Here is a 21668-nt window from a genome sequence, read left to right on the forward strand (position 1 = left end):
TAATATACATGTGAATACAATTTATAGAAAATCTAAATAGTGAGGTTTGCTAAAAGAGCAGGAAGCAAACAGTTTTTAGCTGCCTTGTTTTCATAGTACTTATATTTATTATAAAGTGGTAGATGAGTACACCATAAAGAAGAGTAAAAAGGAAAGTGCACCTATTTTAATCTCATTAAGACTTTTTCAGCTATTACAGTTCTACTTGACATTTGTACCAAACTACCATTTGTAGCTACTAATTGTTGCTAGTTTTAGCAAATCAGGTATTGATTGTTTTATAGAGTATTGCACAGTAAAGCTAGGATATTTGGACGGCTCGGCATAGTAAAAATCCTGGGATAATGTGATTAGGAGAGGCCTGTCATTTCACCGTAGGTTAGGACCTCTTTGTTTAATCCCCAGGATTATTTATCAGCAGTCTTTGCGTTAGCCACTGTCCTTAACTGAAGTCAAGAGAGCTGCTTCACCTGCCTCCATTGTACTTATTTTATTAAAAAAAGATTTACTCCAAGCGCCCGCTGCATATTTTCTTCGGCATAACGGATAATGCTATTGCTAAACTCTCGTAAGAGTTTACTCACCTTATTGACTTCCTCTGTTTAATGACCTTAAAAGTCAAGGACATAATGGATTTCAGAAAACTTCAGTCTGTTTAGCATTGGAGGGTCTTCAGGTGAAGGAGCCAGCAATGCTCCCAAATATTAGGGTGGCCAATGAAGGGACTGTGAACTCTCTGAAAGTGAGAGAGGAGTGCATTGCTGCAGTAGAAGCACTGAACAAGGTAATTGAACACACTATTATTATTATTATCATTATTATTATTAGTGGTGGTAGTAATAGTAGTTTTACAGGTACAACATATTCAGAATTCCTACATGCATCTGCCTGTTGATATAATTTGCATATACAATAAGAGCTTTAGGAGACAAATCTTAGTAATGTGCTTGTTATTTTTACAGATTGTAGAATTGCCACATATGTTACATAAATCTAGATTTTTGGAGTCAGTAGCACAGGGAGTGCTGTTAAATGAGTAGTTTACAGATCACATAATTCAATTTTAGCAGCTTAATAGGCACCTAATTAGAGATACTTAAATCTGTAAATTAAATTGCTTTAATTAATTTGACTCAGATACACAGAGAAGGCAGGGAGTGAAAGGGAAGAGGGATGTTTAATATAATAAGTATAAAATAACATTGTAACATTCAAGTATATTTCAGTTGGTTTACTATTTGCTTTGGAGTGTTTAGTGGAAGCCATTCAACAGAAACATTAGCATAACACGTTAACTTTTATGTCCCGTACTCATGTAAAAGAGCTAAAAGTTTGTATAATAGGCTGCCTGTAGCAGATATTCTCATTGCATATTCCCTGCTCAAAGACTGTGTTTAAAGCAGCAAGCTCATGCGAAGGACACATAAATAAATAAACTGCTTAAATTATCATACAACAGCAGATCTCTGCCTACAATCTTCTGACTGCTTTGGAAGCAAAGTGTACATTTTGTGCTAAGACCATTAATTTTTTAAATGTAGATATTCACATATACATGTATGCTTGCAGAGCTGGTACCACAATTGAACTAGAACTGTGCTCAATGTCAGTTTAAGGTCAAAAGCTGCACCCTGTGTGGAAGGTTAGATGATAGCAGGACAAGAATAAACCTAGCTTTATAAGGATTATACGTGTGGGGTAAATCTGCTGCCTGTAAGTACATAAGAGAAAAATAGGAACATAGGGAAATAATGTGTAAAAACATAACATTTGTTTGCAGTAAATTCTGAAATGACTATCCTAATATCGTCCTATCTTACATAGCTTGTTTTATCTCTTTGCCACTTCTTCTGATAATAAAAACAAATAATTCCATGGTTTATTGCACCCATTTAAGTCTAATTGCATATAGAGCAGTTATTTATGGTGTTATGGCTGGGTAAAAGTTTGCAATATGGAAACCCAAATATTATTATACACTTGCAGATTCAACTGTACCAGAGATGGTCATCTAGTTTTACTCTGATATAACCCCTGGCAACTTTATCCATGCTCTTACAATACATAAGACTGATTAGATGTTTCAAAAACACCAAAGTAGCCAGTAAAGCAAGTTGCATGCAAAATGTTATTATTTTTATACATTCATACTAGATAAGACTGGGCCTCAGAACACTACTCTTGAGCACAACAGTTGGCAATAAAAAAAAAGCAGACCGTGATCTAGCATGGGACTCTCTGCAAGACGGACAGCCAGGCAGACAGATTTAACATATTCTATATCCATATAGCTTTTAAATTTAAATTAGAATAGCGAGGCAAAAACTCTAATCTATCCCATAGTAGATTGTAAACAACTGCAATATGTTGAATAGCTTAAATTCTGTCAAAAATTGGACAGTTTTATAAGAACATTAGAAAAAATTGTGCCAGATTTAGAAATGTCATATTTGATTTGAAACAGGTAACACAATGTTGATAATAGCATTTAACAAGCGCTTAATGTGTTTTAATGTTATTTCTTTTTGTGATTGTTTGGATGGGAAGGTGGTGTCTTGCTATAGGCACTTGGCAGCCTCAGTTGGAGGTTCATTAGACAGCATCCAGCTGCGTGATGAGCTCAGGCGCACCCGAGAGAGAGCCCAAGAACTGGCGCTGACTAACAGAAACAGGCTGACCGCAGCCCTTCGGGACAAAGAGCTGAGCAAGGACGATCGGGAAGATCTAGAACGCCTATGGGTGCAGTTCTCCTCTTGTCTGGAGCTTTTTCATACTGACATGTGTAAGGTCTATGAGTTGGGCCAGGCTCTTCCTCTATCTGCAACTAATCAGCCTGCAATGCAGACCGGTCTTACAGGTGAGCCTGAGTGAAGTGAAGTTAGCTGATTAAACTTGGGCTGGTGTAAAACTATTAATTCCATGATCAGGTAGTATGGGACAGATGTAGAAGTCTTATGTGGCTTTAAAAATACTATGCCATTTACTCAACTTTTTTTTACTGATCTTGAGATTGTTCCTCGGTGAGTTTAGCTCTAATGGTCACTGTTGCCGCATAATGCACTATGTTATATTATAGTACGGTGTGGAAGAATTGCAAACCAAATAGGTAACATTCAATTCAATACAATTAAATCTGTATGGCAGAAAGGCAGAACACTGCAAGTTATGAGATCAGCATTTGGAGTTTATCTGATTATGTACGTAGCGCTGACAGACAGAGATGCCCTATTAATGAGCTTATTCAATCTGTGTACAGATCTTTATAAAAACATTGACATATGTCAGCCCAAATGCTTGTTTTGCCACGCTCAGCATGGAAACGATTAGTTATAACTATATTCCAGTGAAGATTAAGCCATCTCAGTCTTACATAAACACATATGCCTTAATTATATTAATAAATAAGCAGCCTCCCATGCATCATATCACTTCATGTTGCTCTAAACCCCCAATCCCACCTAAATTGAGTCTGAGAACCTATGCTCATTAACTTATCATTAGTGGGACAACTGGGGTCAGGAATTCATACATTCATTTTCCCAGGTAGGTAGCCTTCTACTCACAGTTGCATATATTTAACCATAATTTAGTAGTTAGGAGGGGATACATCTATATATATATATATATATATATATATATATATATAGATATATATATATATAAATAACTCTACATAGCTATTCCCCAGCAGTAACTTCATGTTTGCTTAAACATATGAGGATAGCAGGATTTAGTTTATAAATAAGAACATGTTTCAGGTTTTTTTTTAAATTTATTTATAAAAATGTTTTAACATTTGCCTTAACTTCTCTGTTGGCAGGCGACACTTCACCGATTGCCTCCAGAGCTCTTAGTGTCCCGAATATCACCTACAATGATTTGCCAACTAACAATGCTAACATGGAGCTTAAAGAATTAGACGAAGAGATTATGAAAGTTGATCAGATGATCACCGACATGGAGGCAAAAGTTAATGTTTTAAGGTGGACTGTAGAAGCAAACACAAAGGTGAACGATGAGATTGAGAACAATGAAGCCTCCTCCGTGACTTTGCTTTCTGTGGAAGAAAGGGAGACTCGGAATTGCTGCAATGGGGGGCGGTTAATTGTGTCTTTGCTTTTGTGTGGAGTAACCCTAATCACAGTTACACTTTCATCTGTGTTATAAATTGTTACATATTGGCAGAATTGTTAAATTAGCACTGGGCCAGCATATAAATTCATATATTTAAAAAAAATATATACATATACATCTACATCTCAATTTAGAAGGTCATTTCATTAGAATTAATGTGCCATATCTACTAACCTACTAAAAAATGTATATTTTAAATTACAAATACTGGTTTATTGCTATCACTTTCTACAATCTTCTGGGCCAACAGTACATTCCTTGGTTAGATTTCACAAAAGCACATTGTTCTACCATTGTTCTACATTCACGAATAGAGTACTATACAAGCAGTTCAAGTTCGAGTTCATTCCCCTGTAGTAATTTTTGAGAATTACCGTATTATCATTCAACATCGTAGTTGTCTAGTTGCCTTGAATTTTTGTTAATGAGTCCAGGTCTAACTTTATGCCAGCCAAACAGCTGAAATCCCTGAACTAAAAGCCACAAGCAGCCAACCACAGAAGAAATTTATGTTAATATGTCAAGTATTGTGACAAATCAACAGAAAGTGAATAACGCAGTAATAATATTTCATAATGTTAGTTATAGTAGATAAGGTATATTAATTCTAGCAAAACTTTTGTATTCAATAGTATCCAATAGTTTCATGATTCTAACATACAAAGGGAACAAAAAAAAATCATCTAAAGTATGTATTTATAATAATTTAAACACAGCCTTACATAGTGCTTTTTGTTTGATTGATGTTTGTGGTGCTGCACCCAAGTCTATTTTGGAATCAGGGGTCTAAACAACAGGAAAGATGCCATGAGGACCATCTGCCAGGAGTGATGGACATACCTAGGAGACAAATCTGATCATTGAAATGCAATACTATCCACTACTTAGGAACTCATGAAAATATAGCAAGTTTGAAGGGTATTTAAACTAAAACCTTTTGGAATTCTTGTATTTTTACTAAAGACATCTAATCGCACGAAATACAAATAGCATTAACTTTTGATGCTAAGTGCGGCGATATGTGATTCCAAGTACCGTGGAACGTGCAAACTCTTCCCATAAATATTTTCTCTTTTAAAATTTGGCTTCATTCAGAATTTTGTCTGGGACACTAGTCATGTGACACACAAGGCATTGATTGGTTGCTGCTGCCACTAAAACAGATGCAGTTTATGATGCAGATACAGCGCTGTGTGAGATTAAACCTTCAGAATTAAATGGCGGGCCTGCTAATGTTTATGTGCTTAGCCACCATCCTGGAAAGTGCAATTAATGTGTTTCGCGGAACGGAACCTTTAAAAATACTAAGCACCTACCACATTTAAAAATGAACATACAAAATTACAGTAAAATACGCTTCATTTTAACAAGTCTGCCTGAAACGCGGGTATTTGTTGTGTAGAATCGTCGTACAAAATTTTTTTAGTAACCAACTTCCTGGTTCTTTAACCCCTTCGAGACAAAGGCTGATTTTACTTTTTGTACCCTTTGTGACAATGGCCTTTTTAACATTTCTGCGCTGCTTGTGTTTAGCTGTAATTTTCTTCTTTCCCGTTTACTGAACCCACACACATTAGATATTGTTTTTTTCAGGACAAGAAGGGCTTTCTTTAGATGACATTGTTTTGATTGTATCATATTATTTACTATTAAAAAAATTATAAAATATGGTGAAAAATTTAGAAAAAAATGACTGTTTCTAACTTTTAGTTGAAAAATCTTTTACTCATCTATAAAAGGTAATGAAAAAACCTGCTAAATAGATTCTACTATTTGTCCTGAGTTTAGAAATACCCAATGTTTTTATGTTTTTTTGCTTTTTTCTACCCATTATGGGGCAATAAGTACAGGTAGCGTTTTGCTATTTCAAAGCCATTTTTTCCAAATCTGGTAATTCTTCCCCCCATGTGCCATTTCGGGTATCTTTGAACCCGGCCAATGCAATTTACCCCATCAAGTCATATATTTTTGAAAACTAGACAGCCCAGGGTATTCCAAATGCTAGTATTTTAACTCTTTCCATGCACCATATCTACCACCAGTCTTTGTCAAACTTTATGGTAGTCATTTTTTTGCATTTGTTTTGTCATACACATTTTACTTCAGGTATGAATTAAAATGTTCTCGTATATGTCACTATCACAAAACACCCCAATATGTGTTCAGCAACATCTCCTGAGTACAGCGATACCTCACATGAATGATTTTGCCTGGCTGTTTTGGGGCAAAAGGGCCACATTTGGGGCATGCGCTTTTTTCAATGTTGAACTTTGGCATTTGGGATCCACTGCCCATGCCCTATTTGGTACATCTTTGAGCCAGGCCATTTCAGTGTGCCCAACAAAACCATATATTTTTCAAAACTAGACACCACAGGGTATTTTAAATGCTGGTATTTTAACTCTTTGCATGCACATATTTTACCACCAGCATTTTTTCAAAGTTTGCAGTAATATTTTTGTGTGTGTATTTTTCCCACACACACCTACTTTATGTATGAATTTACAGCTCCTGGTATATGCCGCTGTCACACGACACCCCATAATGTGTTCAGCAACATCTCCTGAGTACAGTGATATCCCACATGCATGGGTGTGTCATTTTTTGGGGGAACTAAAAGGCCACATTTGGTACGTGTGCATTTTTCTAATTGGAAATTAGATGTGTGGCCATCCTTCCCCCCGTGTTAATTGGGACGTTGTTGAACCTGGCCCATTCAATTTACCCCATCAAATCATACATTTTTTAAAAGTAGACACCCCACGGGCATTTAATATGCCATTATTTTAACTCTTTCCATGCGAGAATTGTTTTAAGCTAATATGCTAATTTTAGGACTTGCTCACAAAAATATATTTTTTATATATATATATATATTTATTTTTTTTTTTTTAAAAATTTAACATTTTTTTTCAACTTGGAGGTTCCCCTGATAGTGACATCAGTGGGAAATGATTTTTACATTTTACTGTTTTTTTCTAATTATTATTAATTTTATTTTATTTTTTAATTTATTTTTACTAATCACACTGTGATTAGAAAGCTGGGCTCCATTGACTTGCATGGTGAATGCAGTACCTGTATTCAACCTGCAAGTGGAGCCAAAGTTCTCTAGATGGTCTGGACCATCTAGCGAACTTTTAAAATTTGTGGTTCCTGTTACAGGACGGCGGCCATCTTCCTTGATGGCGAAGATTGCCGGCAGCTGCGGCTGTGACCGCTCTCCGGAGCGGTCACAGCCCATCAAAAGGTTAGTGTTTGGTGTCGCTGGATGCCTCCTGATCGAGGCATTCCAGCGACACCATTTAAGTTTAGGAGGCGATCGTCGATCGCCTCCTAAACGCTTTTAAAACGGGCGTCCGCCGCCATACAAAGTATGGCGGATGTTGACGCCCCGTGGAGGGGCCAGAGATGGCCCCTTCGTGCCGATCGCGGCGTTGCTGAATGCCTCGAGGTCGAGGCATTCAGCAACGCTTTTTGGGTGCAGAAAGCGATAGTAGATCGCTTTCTGCACCCGTTTAAAGACGTGCCGGTCCTGGCACGTCAATTGTCGTAAAGCACATGCTTTTCCGTGCCGTGCCAGGACCGGCAATTGTCATTAAGGGGTTAAGAAATTGCATGTTACCGGATGCCCGAGGATGTTGAATTCATTACATTTCAGCTTTAATCACTAGAGACAGCGCCGCTAAGCACTATATCAGACCAATACCTGTCTGCAGTAGTATGCGCAAGATACAAGCACGGCGGCCATTTTCCCGAAGACTACATCACGGACTGTCCTGCGCAGATATCGTTAACAAAATGACTCCTCTCATGGAGACAGAAAGGGTTGGCGAATAGTGTACCGTGTCCTTGGGCACGTGAGCTCTCATAGCTGTGTATATGACTAATAATGATGGCCAGGACCTCCCGCTGACGTGAGGAAAGCCTCCCTCTTTCCACTGCCTTTCATGTCATATAGTCCTCAAGAAGTTGCTATTAATTCTAATAAATTCCTATTAAATATTAGAGCTCGTTCTGCGCGATCCTAGATAGATGCATTTTTTGCAAAATGTTATAATAATGTTTTAACGATCCGCATCGCTGGTCTTTTCTCCGACCCGGAGAAAGCCGGCGAGTTTCCGCGTCGCTCTCCAGACTTCCCACAGCCCGGTTGTTTGTGTTCCCTTGTGAGGCGCCGTGCAATCTCAGGGCACGGGTGACAATGACAGGGCCGATTTTCCGCGCCCTCGCCACGCGAACTAGCACTGCATCAGCTGGCAAATTGGGCGCGTGTGCGCCAGTGACACGGAACGCGTGCTTCAGAGGTGAGAACGGTGTAAATAATCCAAGTCTGCGTGATGTTCATGTGTTTATTTTAATTATCATGATTTGATAATCCCTAATTATGTATTTATTAATCCCTTTTTTTCCCCCAGCATTAAGTTTAATTCCATCAACACCACAGAATTTGGAGAAAAGAAAGGTATTCTCCTCAGGTGAAAAAACGTTCTACTTTGACACTCATGCAGTAGTACAAATTCTGGAAGCCAAAGGTAATGTTTATGTCCTCACTGTACTTTAAAAGACAAATTTTTTTTTTTAGTGTTTGTTCCGCTCTGAGGACAGGTCATTGTGTGTGGAACCATTCTTTTGTAGCAAATGCATAGTATTGCCATGGCAACCACATCAGCCATTTTTCCCAGGACACACGTGTTTTACACGGGGTGACCGCTTTTTGCTTCTGCTGTTCAGGGACACACTATGAGATCACACACACATAAATCTCACATACGCACCGATTCACATATATACACACACCATCAGATACGCACAAAATGCATTTATATTACTTAATAGGAAGCCTTGGGGACCATGTTGATTTCAGATTTAATAATATATTTATATTATAATATACAGTCATTACCAGACATGAGCGGTTTCAGATAATTAACCTCTCTATTAACAGACATGAGTAGTTTAAGAGCATTAACCCCTCTATTACTAGACATTAGAAATACAGTAGCGCATACAGACACACAGTCACAGAATTCTCATTCCTGTACCATGCATTGTCCCTTTATGGGACTATCTCGGGCAATCCGGGTCATGTGGTCACCCCAATTTTACATGTTAGGGACCAGCACGTATAAAGTGCTACCCCATGTGGAATTAACAAATTAAGACACGAGGGCCAAAAACAGGCTAAGTATTCCTTGTATGCTTGCCTGAAAACAAGAAGTTTAATGAATTGTTAATTGAGATGTCTGTGCCCAAGCTGAGATATCCACAAAATGTGGCCTGTTGGAGGACAGGAGTTGTGCACTCTTGAATTTACAGGTATGTCCTAGAAAAAAGTGGCAGACGTAGTTGCCGGAGCATGAGCATGTGCCACACTGTCAATACAGAAGCAAGCCACTACTGTGGGGTTATGGTAACTTTTTTGTTTAGACAGCATATGAATAAGGTACATACCAACCCGCAATGGACAATGGAGATGTCAGGTCTTGTTGCTCTTCACAGCATTAACGTGCATAATATCACAATTGTACTATGTAGAAGAACAGCACCAAAATTCTGTTGGTGATGCTTATTATTGCATGTTTTGTGCTTGTGAATGCAATCAGTGTTCTTTATGGTAAAGATGTAGGGGTTAAAAGATGCCGAGTATTCTGTCCTGCAAAAAAATTGAACTGTACGTTATGCAGGGTCAGCAGAACCCTTGTCGCAGAAGAAACTTTAATAATGACTTACCTAAAAACTCGTGCTTTAATGAACATACATCAACATCTTCTGTTGTGCTAGTTAATCAAATCACTCCATTCTCCTCAATGACAGAATTCACAACCTCAAAATTACATCTCCATAAGTAGTTTAACACTTTGCTTTCTGATGTTTAGAGACACTGAATTAGGTAGGCCCTAATGAACATGTATATACAGGATATCAGTACTCCCTACAATTTGGGGTATAAAGTGCAGATTGTTTTTGTGTATAATATACACACACCGTTCAGGTGGCAAACAGCAGGAATAAATTGTAAATGCCAAAGTCAAGGTTTTACAGTCTTAGTGCTTTGTGAATACATGTTTAAACAGGTTCCTTGTAGAAAAATAACACATTCTCTTTTATGTGGCTTGTATATACATTTTTTGAATGCAAAAGAAGTACCGGTAATACTTTTAAATATAAGGGGATTATAGAGTCCCCATCCAATAACTGTTGAGGACAGGGGAGGGCTGGCAGCCTAAGGCCTGGGGAGCAAGTCAAGTGAAGTGGCCCGTTGTGCCACGAATCAGCCCACCATACATGCCCATCTTTTCCTGAACGCATATTCATTATAAAAATACAAATATTATTCAACATAAGTAAATTTAATAGCAACAAAGAATGGTAAAAAAAGCAAAACCTAATGTCCCCCTGATGCTCAGCCAGTGAAATGCCCCCATAATACTGGCTGAGGATTATGGGAAGTTTAGTACACAGCAGCAGGAAAATTGTAAAGGCTAATATGAGTATCCTACCAGGATCACACCTTAAAGTGGGCTGATTGGGGACAGAGCTGATACTGAAGAGCTGAATGGGGACAGCAATGACACGGGGACTGAAGGGGGACAGAGGTGACACTGGGAGGGGCTGATTGGGAACAGAGGTGGCAATGTAGAGCTGAATGGGGACAGCAATGACACGGGGGCTGAAGGGGGACAGAGGTGACACTGGGAGGGGCTGATTGGGAACAGAGGTGACATTGGGGAGCTGAATGGGGACAGCAATGGCATGGGGGGCTGATTGGGGACAGAAGTGACACTGGGGACACACTTACATACACACACATACCTATTTTTTTGTTTTTAACGAATACAAAAAAAAATATTATATAGCTTGTACAAAAATAAATTGGTTTACTAACCTTCTACTTCCACTTTTGGGGGGTTTCGTCTAGACCTCCATCCCCTGGTAGCAACAGACTGTTTTCTATGTATACAGGATGTCATTGACACGACATCCGCTGCTCCAGCAGTCTGAGTGCGAGGGGGCGGATCTTTCACCCCTCACGCTGCAGCCATCACGCTGCAGCCATCAGATTGCTGGAAAACTGATCTAAACGGCCGCTGGGTGCTGATGCCGCCGGCCGGAGCTACTTTAATACTTCTTAAAAAAAAAATTTAACATGGCAAGCCAGATCGGCTATTAAATGAAAAAAAAAAAGTATTCAAGTGGCTCTGGCTGTATTAAATTGCCCCCCGGCCCAGCCCGCCCCTGCCCATGTTCCTAGAACCTAGTAAAGTATAATACATTTTAGCTTTACCTGTGTGGTCAGGGGAATTTTTCATTCTGTTTGTTTGGGGTTTTTTTGGAGCTCTACTTTAACCTGCTGCTCATAATTATTTCATATTGATGGGTTTTATTATAATTATTTATTGGTTTATATAGTGCTTTTTGTGGCTACATGCACTATACACAAACACATACATACACACATACTACATACATTACATACTGTACATACATATGAATCACATACACACATACACAGTACCTATTTGAAGCTAGGAATAAAGTCTGGCTCCTTCACACTGCCCTCAGTTGATTGCTCTGTGATGTGGCTGATTCACTCTTCTTATCCAGTTTCTTGCCCTGTGTGTGAAGACTGACAAACTGTCCCGACTAGAGGTTATTTGGAAAACTGATCTAAACGGCTGCTGGGTGCTGATGCCGCCGGCCGGAGCTACTTTAATACTTTTTTTACAAAAAATTGAATATGGCAAGCCGGATCGGCTATTAAATGAAAAAAAAAAAAGTATTAAAGTAGCTACGGCCGGCGGCATCAGCACGCATCGGCCATTTAGATCAGTTTTCCAGCAGTCTGATGGCCGCATAGTGATGGGAGCAGCGTGAGGGGTGAAAGCTCTGCCCCCTCGCACTCACCTTTCACCCCTCACGCTGCTCCCATCACTATGCGGCCATCAGACCGCTGGAAAACTGATCTAAACGGCTGATGCCACCGGCCGGAGCTACTTTAATCCTTTTTTAATTTATTTAATATGCCGGATCGGCTTGCCATATTAAAAATAAATGAAGTATTAAAGTAGCGCCGGCCGGCAGCATCAGCACGCAGCGGCCGTTTAGATTCGATTTCCAACAATCTGATGGCCGCATAGTGATGGGAGCAGCGTGAGGGGTGAAAGGTGAGTGCGAGGGGGCGGAGCTTTCACCCCTCACGCTGCTCCCATCACTAGGCGGCCATCGCACACGGCCGCTGGGTGCTGATGCCGCCGGCCGGCGCTGCTTTAATACTTTTTTTTTTCATTTAATAGCCGATCCGGCTTGCCATATGAAATTTTTAAAAAAAAGTATTAAAGTAGCGCCGGCCGGCGGCATCAGCACCCAGCGGCCGTTTAGATTAGATTTCGGGTGGCCTGGGGGGCAATTGCCCCCCTGCCCAGCCCGCCCCTGGCTGTTATAAAACATAATCTGGCACACGGTCCAGTCGAGAAATGAGGCAAGTCTGCAAGAGCTTTACAGAGTATTCCCATCGCATTACAAGAGGTCATGGAGATGTTAGGTAGCTCCTAAATAAAATCTAACTTTTAATTCTTAACCCCTTTAAGGATTTTACTTCTGTAAGTAGTGTTTACGCCAATATTACTTTTACAAAATTACTGTTATCTTTTATACAGTGCCAACAGATTCCCATATTTCTGTGCAATGAAGTATTCTGACAAACAAAAACAGTAGGTATTGGAGGGCCCTGCTCATCAGACATGATCATTTGAAGGGATGGTAAACCAGATGCACATGTATAATTTACCTAAGTATTATTTTATTGCCGGAAGAAAGAACTTAAAATGTTGCATTATGTGCATTAACAAGCTGACATCTTATATGACCTAAGCTATTATTTCATCAATCTGTTCCATAGCTTGGAATTGGAATTGCAAAGTTGCCTTTGTATAAAAAGTGATTATAAAAGGAGTTTGATAAACAATTGCATGGCCCAGTCGACAGGAACTTTATGTAGCTTGCTTTGATGATAAGATCTCTTTGCACCACAATGCACCACACTTTGCACCACAATGCTTGTTTCGAATATATACCGATATTAGTGGGTCTCAATTTCATATCTGTCAATTTTAATGAATATTGCTTTCTATGACTGACCACAAATGACTCCTGCACTCTTAATGGGATGAAACATAATCTATAGGATAACATCAACATCTTCTGTTGTGCTAGTTAATCAAATCACTCCATTCTCCTCAATGACAGAATTCATTCATTTGTACATATTGTGAAATATATATATTTCTGCACATGATTGCTTTTTAACAGTATTTCTAGTTTTATGTATAAACAGCTCCCTTTCATGCAAACACATTTTTGTACCTTGCCTTTATCTAAACAATCGTAAACTTTTTAATGAGATAAAAATCAATAGTTGCTTTGCTCACTGCAACTGCTCTACTGATTATTCTTGCGGTTTCATGTGTAACTACTCATAAATAAATTACTATAACCTGCACTTTTTTGTCTGCTTTCAGTGACTCATCCCAAATTACATAATGGTGGGTTATGTATAAAAAGTGATTCTGATGCAAATTTATAAAATTGATAGCAATGAATGTAATGGTTATCTCAGCAGGACCATTTCCATTAGTTGCTCTGGTGATAAGGTCACTTCTCAGACTGTGTACTAGAATCACACTTTATACGTAACCCTTGTGACACCTTGTGTGCGGTGAATGACTTGTATCTATTGTACACTTTTATGCAGCCATGCTGACCTGGTCTCTGCCATATACAGTAGTTTGCTGAGAGTTGTCTTTTTCTCTCCCTCACTGACCCAGGATTCACAACTCAGCAATCCGAGATTGTTGTGTCAGCACTATTGAAGATCATTAATGCCAACATGGATCTCCTATACAAGGATATGGTTACCAAAGTGCAACAGGTTAGAAAAAAAGCATGTGGTGTAAGCAAAATAATGTTTCATTAGCTACTGTTTTCCTAAAAGAATAATGAAAATAAACATACTGCATTACGTATCAGGACTGCCCAACAATCTAGTGTGGATGCAAACATTTTTAGTGCCTCCCCAGCCTGCCTGAGCATTGCTTCTCTATGCTCGCCAGTATATACTAGCCAGCATCTTGGCTTTAAACATCTAGACAGCACTAATGAATCATTAAGACTCCACTAGTGAAGGCAGTTGCAACGTAAAGTTAATTTGACGGCAGATTAGAATCAGATGGTTTATTTATGTTGTACTCACCATATCTGAAAACCTCAGACTAGCGTTTTTATATGTTTCCTGTACACTTTAGCTGTGCTATGCTGGAAACCTATTCGCACATTATTTTCAAGCGAGCACCCTAATAGCTTTAAGATGAGACGCTCAGTATTTAAGTGAAACAGTAGCTAAAGTACAGTTGTATCTCGAGTCTAGTAGTGTCAGTGTCAATTTTAGCTATTGTGTTAATATATTATAATTACTATCTTACATTTTTAAAAGGCAAGGCAGCATAAAATCAAGAATACTGCAGTCACAGGCACAAAAATTTGGCAGCTGGACTCCAAGATTTTCCTGGTATCTAAAAAAAAAAATGAAAAAAAAAATAAAAAAATCATCTTTAAACATCATCTTTTTAATACAATTTCACATAGTTATTCATCTTTTTTTTTTTTCTTTACAGGAAATCAGTCTTCAGCAAGTAATGTCACACATAGCCTCTGTGAAAAAGGACATGATCATTTTGGAGAAAAGTGAATTTTCAGCTCTTCGGGCAGAAAATGAGGTATTTGTAAAGCTTTTAAGAAGTCCTTGAAACATTATTGTGTTATGCATTAGTAGGTGATTCAACTGCTGTTTGGAGTTTATATACGTCTAATCATACAACTATATGGTGCAAGTCTTGTATACACTCAGATGTGTATATACATGCACACTATTTTAAGTGAGTTATGTACATTGCAAATGTATTCACACAAAACATGTACATTATTAAGCACAAGCTCGGCAAAATGTTCTTCTATTCTTGTTGTGTTATCCCAGATGACAGCTCTACAGACAACTCTAGTGCCCAGAAGCCACAAACAGAACATGTTTTCAGGATAATATATAACATTTTGATCAAAGATGTACAAATGTTAATTGTCTGTGCACCTGCTCATTAGAAGAAAAAAAACTGGAAGTATTTTAAAAAGTAGGAGTTGCTGTTTCAGTTTGTTGAGTGTATAATTATGAAGAGCCAACCTTGGCAAGTCTCTCGTGCATAAGGTGCTGAGCCAGCCCTTCAGAATGCATGATTCATTTGATGGAATGCCTTTCAGGAAATCTCACTGATTTGACTATGCATTATGCAGGGTTAACAAAGCTCCTCCGCTGGAGAAGCTCAGTGTTTTTTTGTTTCTAAATGCATAGTGAGGTCATTGAGGTGAAACTGCAACCATCCTACAGGCTCTGCTAAATTGGGTAAGGTGTTTTTCTAATTGCATTCACAGCTTTCCTGTGGTTTTTATCTGGGTTACATTATTTTTTTTGCTTGCTAATGTCTTCTGTTATAAGAACTCTTGGTAGGCCTTTGAGACTGTCACTGTACGGCAATACTTAGCCTTTTATGTCACATCACTCAGATTGAACATGGGGATTACTTATCATTCATTACTTGACCAGACTCTCCATAAATTTGCTTATTGTATTTCATGTAGGTGAAATCTAAAGCTGCCTACTGTCTATACAATAGTAAATGAACCAACCAATGTAAATACTCCACTAAGATCTACTTCTTAGACCTGTAAGGTTAAACGTATTAAATTGAATTAACATCAGGGGGTTGTTGAACATTATACCAGTAAATATAACACTTTTCTTCGTATTATACGTAATATTACTTTACTTTTTTCCTTTCAAGAAAGTAAAAATTGAACTACAGCAGTTGAAGAAACAATTAATTGTAAGTATGTTTTGTTTTTTTGAGGAGTATAATGCCATATAATTCACATTGTTTATTTTCCTCAAATACCTGCAATGTGAATATAAGAATAGCAAAACAATATGTGCATGTTCTATTGGTAGAGTAGTGTAACTGTTGTAATGTGCATGTCGCTGAGGACATAGGCTTCGAAAGTGACAACATTCTATTTATTATGCAATGTAGTTAGGACATTACTTAATGGATAATGTAATCTTAGGCCATGAAAATCCACAAAGGGTTTCTTCTGACCTGTGTGTTGCTTTCCGGATAACAGTATTTTATCATATAATGTATATTTATCAACAACTGCATGAATGCATTTAATTTCATCCAAATTTTTGTTTTGTTTCTATAAGGATGAAGTTGTCAAGGTCCGTGCAAACAACAAACTGGACTTTAACCTTGAGAAAAGCAGAGTGAAAGAAATGGTATGTAACGATTCTTGTAGCTAAGGTAGAATGATTTACCATAAAGATGAATAGACGTGCTTTATAAACTTTATTTTTTGGATTGAAAATAAAGGTAGAGTTTGCTTCAGATTAGGCTCCAGGAAGCTTCCAGAAGGTGCAAAGGCGGCTTGTTGGTGATTTGTGAAAAGCAAACATTTTTAAAGATATAGGAACAAATTGATCTGAGGCAACTGTGCCAAGTAGGGCTGCAACAACTAATCGATAAAATTAGTTGAATCGATTTTTATCGATTATAAAATGAGGGTTTTTTCTAAGCAAATGCTCTGAAAAATACCCATCGTTTTATAATCCATTAAAGTGACTCACAGCAGCAGCTCCTACATACAGTTCCTCCCTGCAGTCACTGCCGATTGGGCCGCCCACTTCCTTTTTCCAGTCCCTCCCTGCAGTCACTGCCGATTGGCTGCAAGGAGGGACAGTGAGAAAGGGGCGTGGCCAATCGGCAGTGACTGCAGGGAGGGGGAGGGAGCAAGAAATGGGCGGGGCCAAAGTGCAAATTGGCCCCACCCATTTTTTATACCGTCGACATGGCTCAAGAACTCACTGGTGAGTATAAAATTTATATTTGGGCTGCTGAAAGTTAGGGGCAGTTATAGTTAATGGGGTGTTTAGGGTTAATTTAGGGGCAGTTATAGTTGGGTGTTTAGGGTTAATTTAGGGGCAGTTATAGTTAGTGAGGGGGTTTAGGATTAATTGTGGTTGATGGGGTGTTTAGGGTTAATTTAGGGGCAGTTGTGGTTGATGGGGTGTTTAGGGTTGAGCCTGGGCTCAAATGTGCATAACTGGGTTGGGGGGGCAGGTTGGGAAATAAAAACAAGAAATGCAGTTTTTTTTTCGGCTGTTTGTTTCTTACATCCTATGTTACTTTATTAAATTATTTTAAATAAATGCAAATTTTAAATTTTTTTATCCGATTAATCGAAAAAATAATCGGCCAATTAATCGATTATGGAAATAATCGTTAGTTGCATCCCTAGTGCCAAGCATCCCATACCTTCTGGCCATTTAAGTATAATCAGTAACTTTTTTGGCATTGCATTTTGCAATCAAAGCGAAGGCCATGTATTCCCAATATGCATTAGGATGACCAGCCCTGTATTTAAAAGAGGGAAGGCTTTGAAAATACTGGCTAACCTCTTCATTAACCATAATGTGTGTCTCAGAATAGAAAATGTATAGCTTTTGCTATGTGGAGTTTAGCCATATAAAGCATGTCAAGTATGCATTCCTACTTCTTGTATATAATATTGTGTATTTGATTTTACGTAAAACAAATATGCTATTTACAGTTTATTGCATGTACAATTAGGTGTTTAACCCCTTCGTGACAAAGGCTGATTTTACTTTTTGTACCCTTCGTGACAATGGCCGTTTTAACATTTCTGCGCTGCTCGTGTTTAGCTGTAATTTTCTTCTTTCCCCTTTACTGAACCCACACACATTAGATATTGTTTTTTTCAGGACAAGAAGGGCTTTCTTTAGATGACATTGTTTTGATTGTATCATATTATTTACTATTAAAAAAAGTATAAAATATGGTGAAAAATTTAGAAAAAAATGACTGTTTCTAACTTTTAGTTGAAAAATCTTTTACTCATCTATAAAAGGTAATGAAAAAACCTGCTAAATGGATTCTACTATTTGTCCTGAGTTTAAAAATACCCAATGTTTTTATGTTTTTTTGCTTTTCCATCAAGTCATATATTTTTGAAAACTAGACAGCCCAGGGTATTCCAAATGCTAGCATTTTAACCCTTTCCAAGCACTAATTCTACCATCAGCCTTTGTCAAACTTTATGGTAGTCATTTTTTTGCATTTGTTTTTTCACACACATTTTACTTCAGGTATGAATAAACAGGTTCTGGTTTATGTCACTATCACAAAACATCTCCTGACAAGCGATACCTCACATGAATGATTTTGCCTGGCTGTTTGGGGGGCAAAAGGGCCACATTTGGGGCATGCGCATTTTTCAATGTTGAACTTTGGCATGTGGGGATCCACTGCCCATGCCCTATTTGGTACATCTTTGAGCCGGGCCATTTCAGTGTGCCCAACAAAACCATATATTTTTGAAAACTAGACACCCCAGGGTATTTTAAATGCTGGTATTTTAACTCTTTGCATGCACACATTTTACCACCAGAATTTTTTCTAAGTTTGCAGTAGTATTCTTTTGTGTGTATTTTTCCCACACACACCTATGTAATGTATGAATTTACAGCTCCTGGTATATGCCGCTGTCACACGACACCCCAATATGTGTTCAGCAACATATCCCACATGCATGGGTTTGTCATTTTTGGGGGGAACTAAAAGGCCACATTTGGTACGTGTGCATTTTTCTAATTGGAAATTAGATGTGTGGCCATCCTTCCCCCCCCGTGTTAATTGGGACATTGTTGAACCCGGCCAATTCAATTTACCCCATCAAATCATACATTTTTTAGAAGTAGACACCCCATTTTTTTCTAATTATTATTAATTTTATTTTATTTTTTAATTTATTTTTACTAATCACACTGTGATTAGAAAGCTGGGCTCCACTGACTTGCATGGTTGAATGCAGTACCTGTATTCAACCTGCAAGTGGAGCCAGAGTTCTCTAGAGGGTCTGTAGACCATCTAGCGAACTTTTTCATCTTTATTATTTTTTTTCCCGGGCCGCCATCTTGCTGATGGTGAAGATCACCGGCAGCGGCGGCTGTGACCGCTCCAGAGGTAAGTGTTTGGTGTCGCTGGATGCCTCCTGATCAAGGCATTCCAGCGACACTATTTAAGTTTAGGAGGTGATCGTTGATCGCCTCCTAAACGCTTTTAAAACGGGCGTCCGCCGCCATACAATGTATGGCGGATGTTGACGCCCCGGGGAGGGGCCAGACATTGCCCCTGGTGCCGATCGTGGCGTTGCTGAATGCCTCGAGGCCGAGGCATTACAGCAACGCCGTTTGGGTGAAAAAATCGATCACGGATCCTTTTTTTTTTTTCCACCCGTTTTAACAAATGACGGTCCTGGCACGTCATTTGTCATAAACGACTTGTTTTTCCGTGACGTGCCCGGACCGGCAATTGTCATCAAGGGGTTAAATCAAGGGCCTCTGTTGTATGTGTGATTATATTGCCTACATGTATGTGTGCTTGAACTTTCTTTACAGTAGAATATTAGGAATGGGTCTGTACTTGCTTCAACGCAACTTGGTCATCCTTGAATATCATTGGAGTTTTTGTTTCTCAGTTACTGAACAGTGTTTTGTGGTCTTAGTACGTTGATAATATGGAAATACTCATGGAGAAGTCTCGAAGAGACATAACAACCTTGCCTTAAGCGTTCATTAGAATTCTGGCTTGAAAAATATTCCAAGAAAAGTTGAATAGGGACACATGTTAAGAGAAGGTTGTACACAGACTGCCTTTTGGAAATATTACACTACCTTGTATTATTTATAGTTTATTGAATGTTAAAAATTAGTTTAACTAAAAAAAGGCATGATGCGGTTCAACAAGACTACGTACAACTCATTAGCATTCCTTTTTGTTCCCTAAAAGATGTAAGATTTTTTTTTCTCCATGAACAGCATGCTGAAAAGGGAAGGAAGCTGCAGGAATTCAGAACAGAAATGGTAGACATGGTGAGTACCTTTTGATGTGGCACCATCATCTATAAAGCATTTTGTTTTAAAGGTGCTGTTCCACCTAGTCATTTCCCCCCTACTTTCCCAAATGCTTAAGTTATTACTACTATGGTATACCTGACATCAGGGAGCTTGATCACAGGTCTTCTAGTTTAATCATGACTGGGAGTGGTTGTAGGGAGGTCAGACTGCTGTGATGTAATACAGAGAGGAGAGTTTAGGAAGAATGACAGTTTGTGTGACTGATACAAAGTGTAACACGTGACAGCATTATGTTTAGCAGCAGCTTTATCAAGTGTATCATTTCCATTGCCAGTACCCCCCAGCAAAACAACTTTCCAATCCCTGCAACATGCTTATAACTGTAACATCATCTCAATATATTTTTTAATTTTTGTATACATTTCGTGTATCGCTCACTTTTATTATGTTTTACTGATATTGTTCCTATATCCTGTGTCCCTTGTAGTCTACTTTGTACAGTTATTTTAAACATGCTTACCTTTTCTGAATTGTATTCAGCATGCTCAACAAGATCGTGGACTGACGCAAACCAATAGGAAAATTGACACAGAAGTAGCAGGATTGAAAACCATGCTAGAATCCCATAAGCTTGATACAATCAAATACCTTGCAGGTATTAAATCATTTAAAAATGTTTACTTAGTTTGGCGGGTTGGTGTAGAAGACATCTAAGATCTTTCATACCAGAAACTACCATGACAAGAGGTGCCATCATGGAGCTTAAATACCAGCTGTAAGTGGCCATGTTGCCTGCTATAATGACGTTACCAGCCCATCACAAGGAAGCTTTTCTGTTGCTTTTGCGCACATTGCTACATTATATTTTATTTATGTAGCGCCAACAGTTTATGCGGCGGTACTTACAATACATATATTTAAGGGGTATGCCAAGGCTAGAATTGACAGACTAAGACAAACCGATACATAGTTTACGTTCTTGAGGGAATGGGGTGAGGACAAACATAAGGAACAGAGAAAGGTTAGAGGTATTTTGGTGGCTGTATCAGTGATACCCCACTGTCAAAATCAGTGATACCCCACTGTCAAAAGTTTTTTTTACTATGATGCAAATGCTCTGCTGTTTTATCATGTGTTTGTCTCCTGTTCATGAAGCCCAACTAATACTGGCATTTTTTCTGTTCTACTACAGGATCGGTGTTTACATGCCTTACTATAGTACTTGGATTTTACCGTTTGTGGATTTAAAGTGTTGATCATAAGTGCTATTTCTGCCTTGTTCATAGTTTCTCTAGCATTGTAGGAATGTTAAGCATGACTAATTCAGTGGCATTCAGATGCTTATTTTGACCAATTTAATGTAACTATTCATTGGGGAAAGACCAGACCTGCAATATAGTAGTTTAACAAGATGCCTTATGTGCGGAGTGCTGACAATAAGAATGTAAATGTTCGTTTTGCCGTCCACGCACAATGGTTGTTTTTATTTCACCAT

At 38.5% G+C, this 21668-nt stretch overlaps 2 protein-coding genes across 2 annotated transcripts; both read left to right on the top strand.

Moving 5' to 3' along the window:
* The first annotated feature begins 691 nt into the window (after positions 1–691).
* On the top strand, positions 692–4167 carry LOC149278660 (regulator of G protein signaling 9-binding protein B-like). Its single transcript, XM_089501880.1, has 3 exons — positions 692–784; positions 2548–2857; positions 3821–4167. The coding sequence occupies exons 1-3, from the start codon at positions 692–694 to the stop codon at positions 4165–4167; spliced, it is 750 nt and encodes a 249-aa protein (XP_089358006.1).
* Positions 4168–8338: 4171 nt separating this feature from the next.
* On the top strand, positions 8339–21421 carry LOC149278661 (mitochondrial calcium uniporter regulator 1-like). The gene is made up of 9 exons (XM_089501881.1): positions 8339–8441; positions 8553–8669; positions 13962–14065; positions 14808–14909; positions 16026–16067; positions 16445–16516; positions 20135–20188; positions 20714–20828; positions 21366–21421. The coding sequence occupies exons 1-9, from the start codon at positions 8339–8341 to the stop codon at positions 21419–21421; spliced, it is 765 nt and encodes a 254-aa protein (XP_089358007.1).
* The last annotated feature ends 247 nt before the right edge of the window (positions 21422–21668 follow it).

Source organism: Sceloporus occidentalis, unplaced genomic scaffold (genome assembly GCF_023333645.1).
Source record: "Sceloporus occidentalis isolate IW3139 unplaced genomic scaffold, rSceOcc1.0.p SCAF_186, whole genome shotgun sequence".
Classification (NCBI taxonomy): domain Eukaryota; kingdom Metazoa; phylum Chordata; class Lepidosauria; order Squamata; family Phrynosomatidae; genus Sceloporus; species Sceloporus occidentalis.

What these genes read in the sequence shown, in the direction of transcription:
- LOC149278660 (XM_089501880.1), top strand. Translation starts at nt 692, where the DNA reads ATGCTCCCAAATATTAGGGTGGCCAATGAAGGGACTGTGAACTCTCTG. An exon ending in CAGTAGAAGCACTGAACAAG is followed by an intron (nt 785 to 2,547) that starts GTAATTGAACAC and finishes TTGGATGGGAAG; the next exon opens with GTGGTGTCTTGCTATAGGCA. An exon ending in AATGCAGACCGGTCTTACAG is followed by an intron (nt 2,858 to 3,820) that starts GTGAGCCTGAGT and finishes CTCTGTTGGCAG; the next exon opens with GCGACACTTCACCGATTGCC.
- LOC149278661 (XM_089501881.1), top strand. Translation starts at nt 8,339, where the DNA reads ATGACAGGGCCGATTTTCCGCGCCCTCGCCACGCGAACTAGCACTGCA. An exon ending in ACGGAACGCGTGCTTCAGAG is followed by an intron (nt 8,442 to 8,552) that starts GTGAGAACGGTG and finishes TTTTTCCCCCAG; the next exon opens with CATTAAGTTTAATTCCATCA. An exon ending in GAACAGAAATGGTAGACATG is followed by an intron (nt 20,189 to 20,713) that starts GTGAGTACCTTT and finishes AATTGTATTCAG; the next exon opens with CATGCTCAACAAGATCGTGG.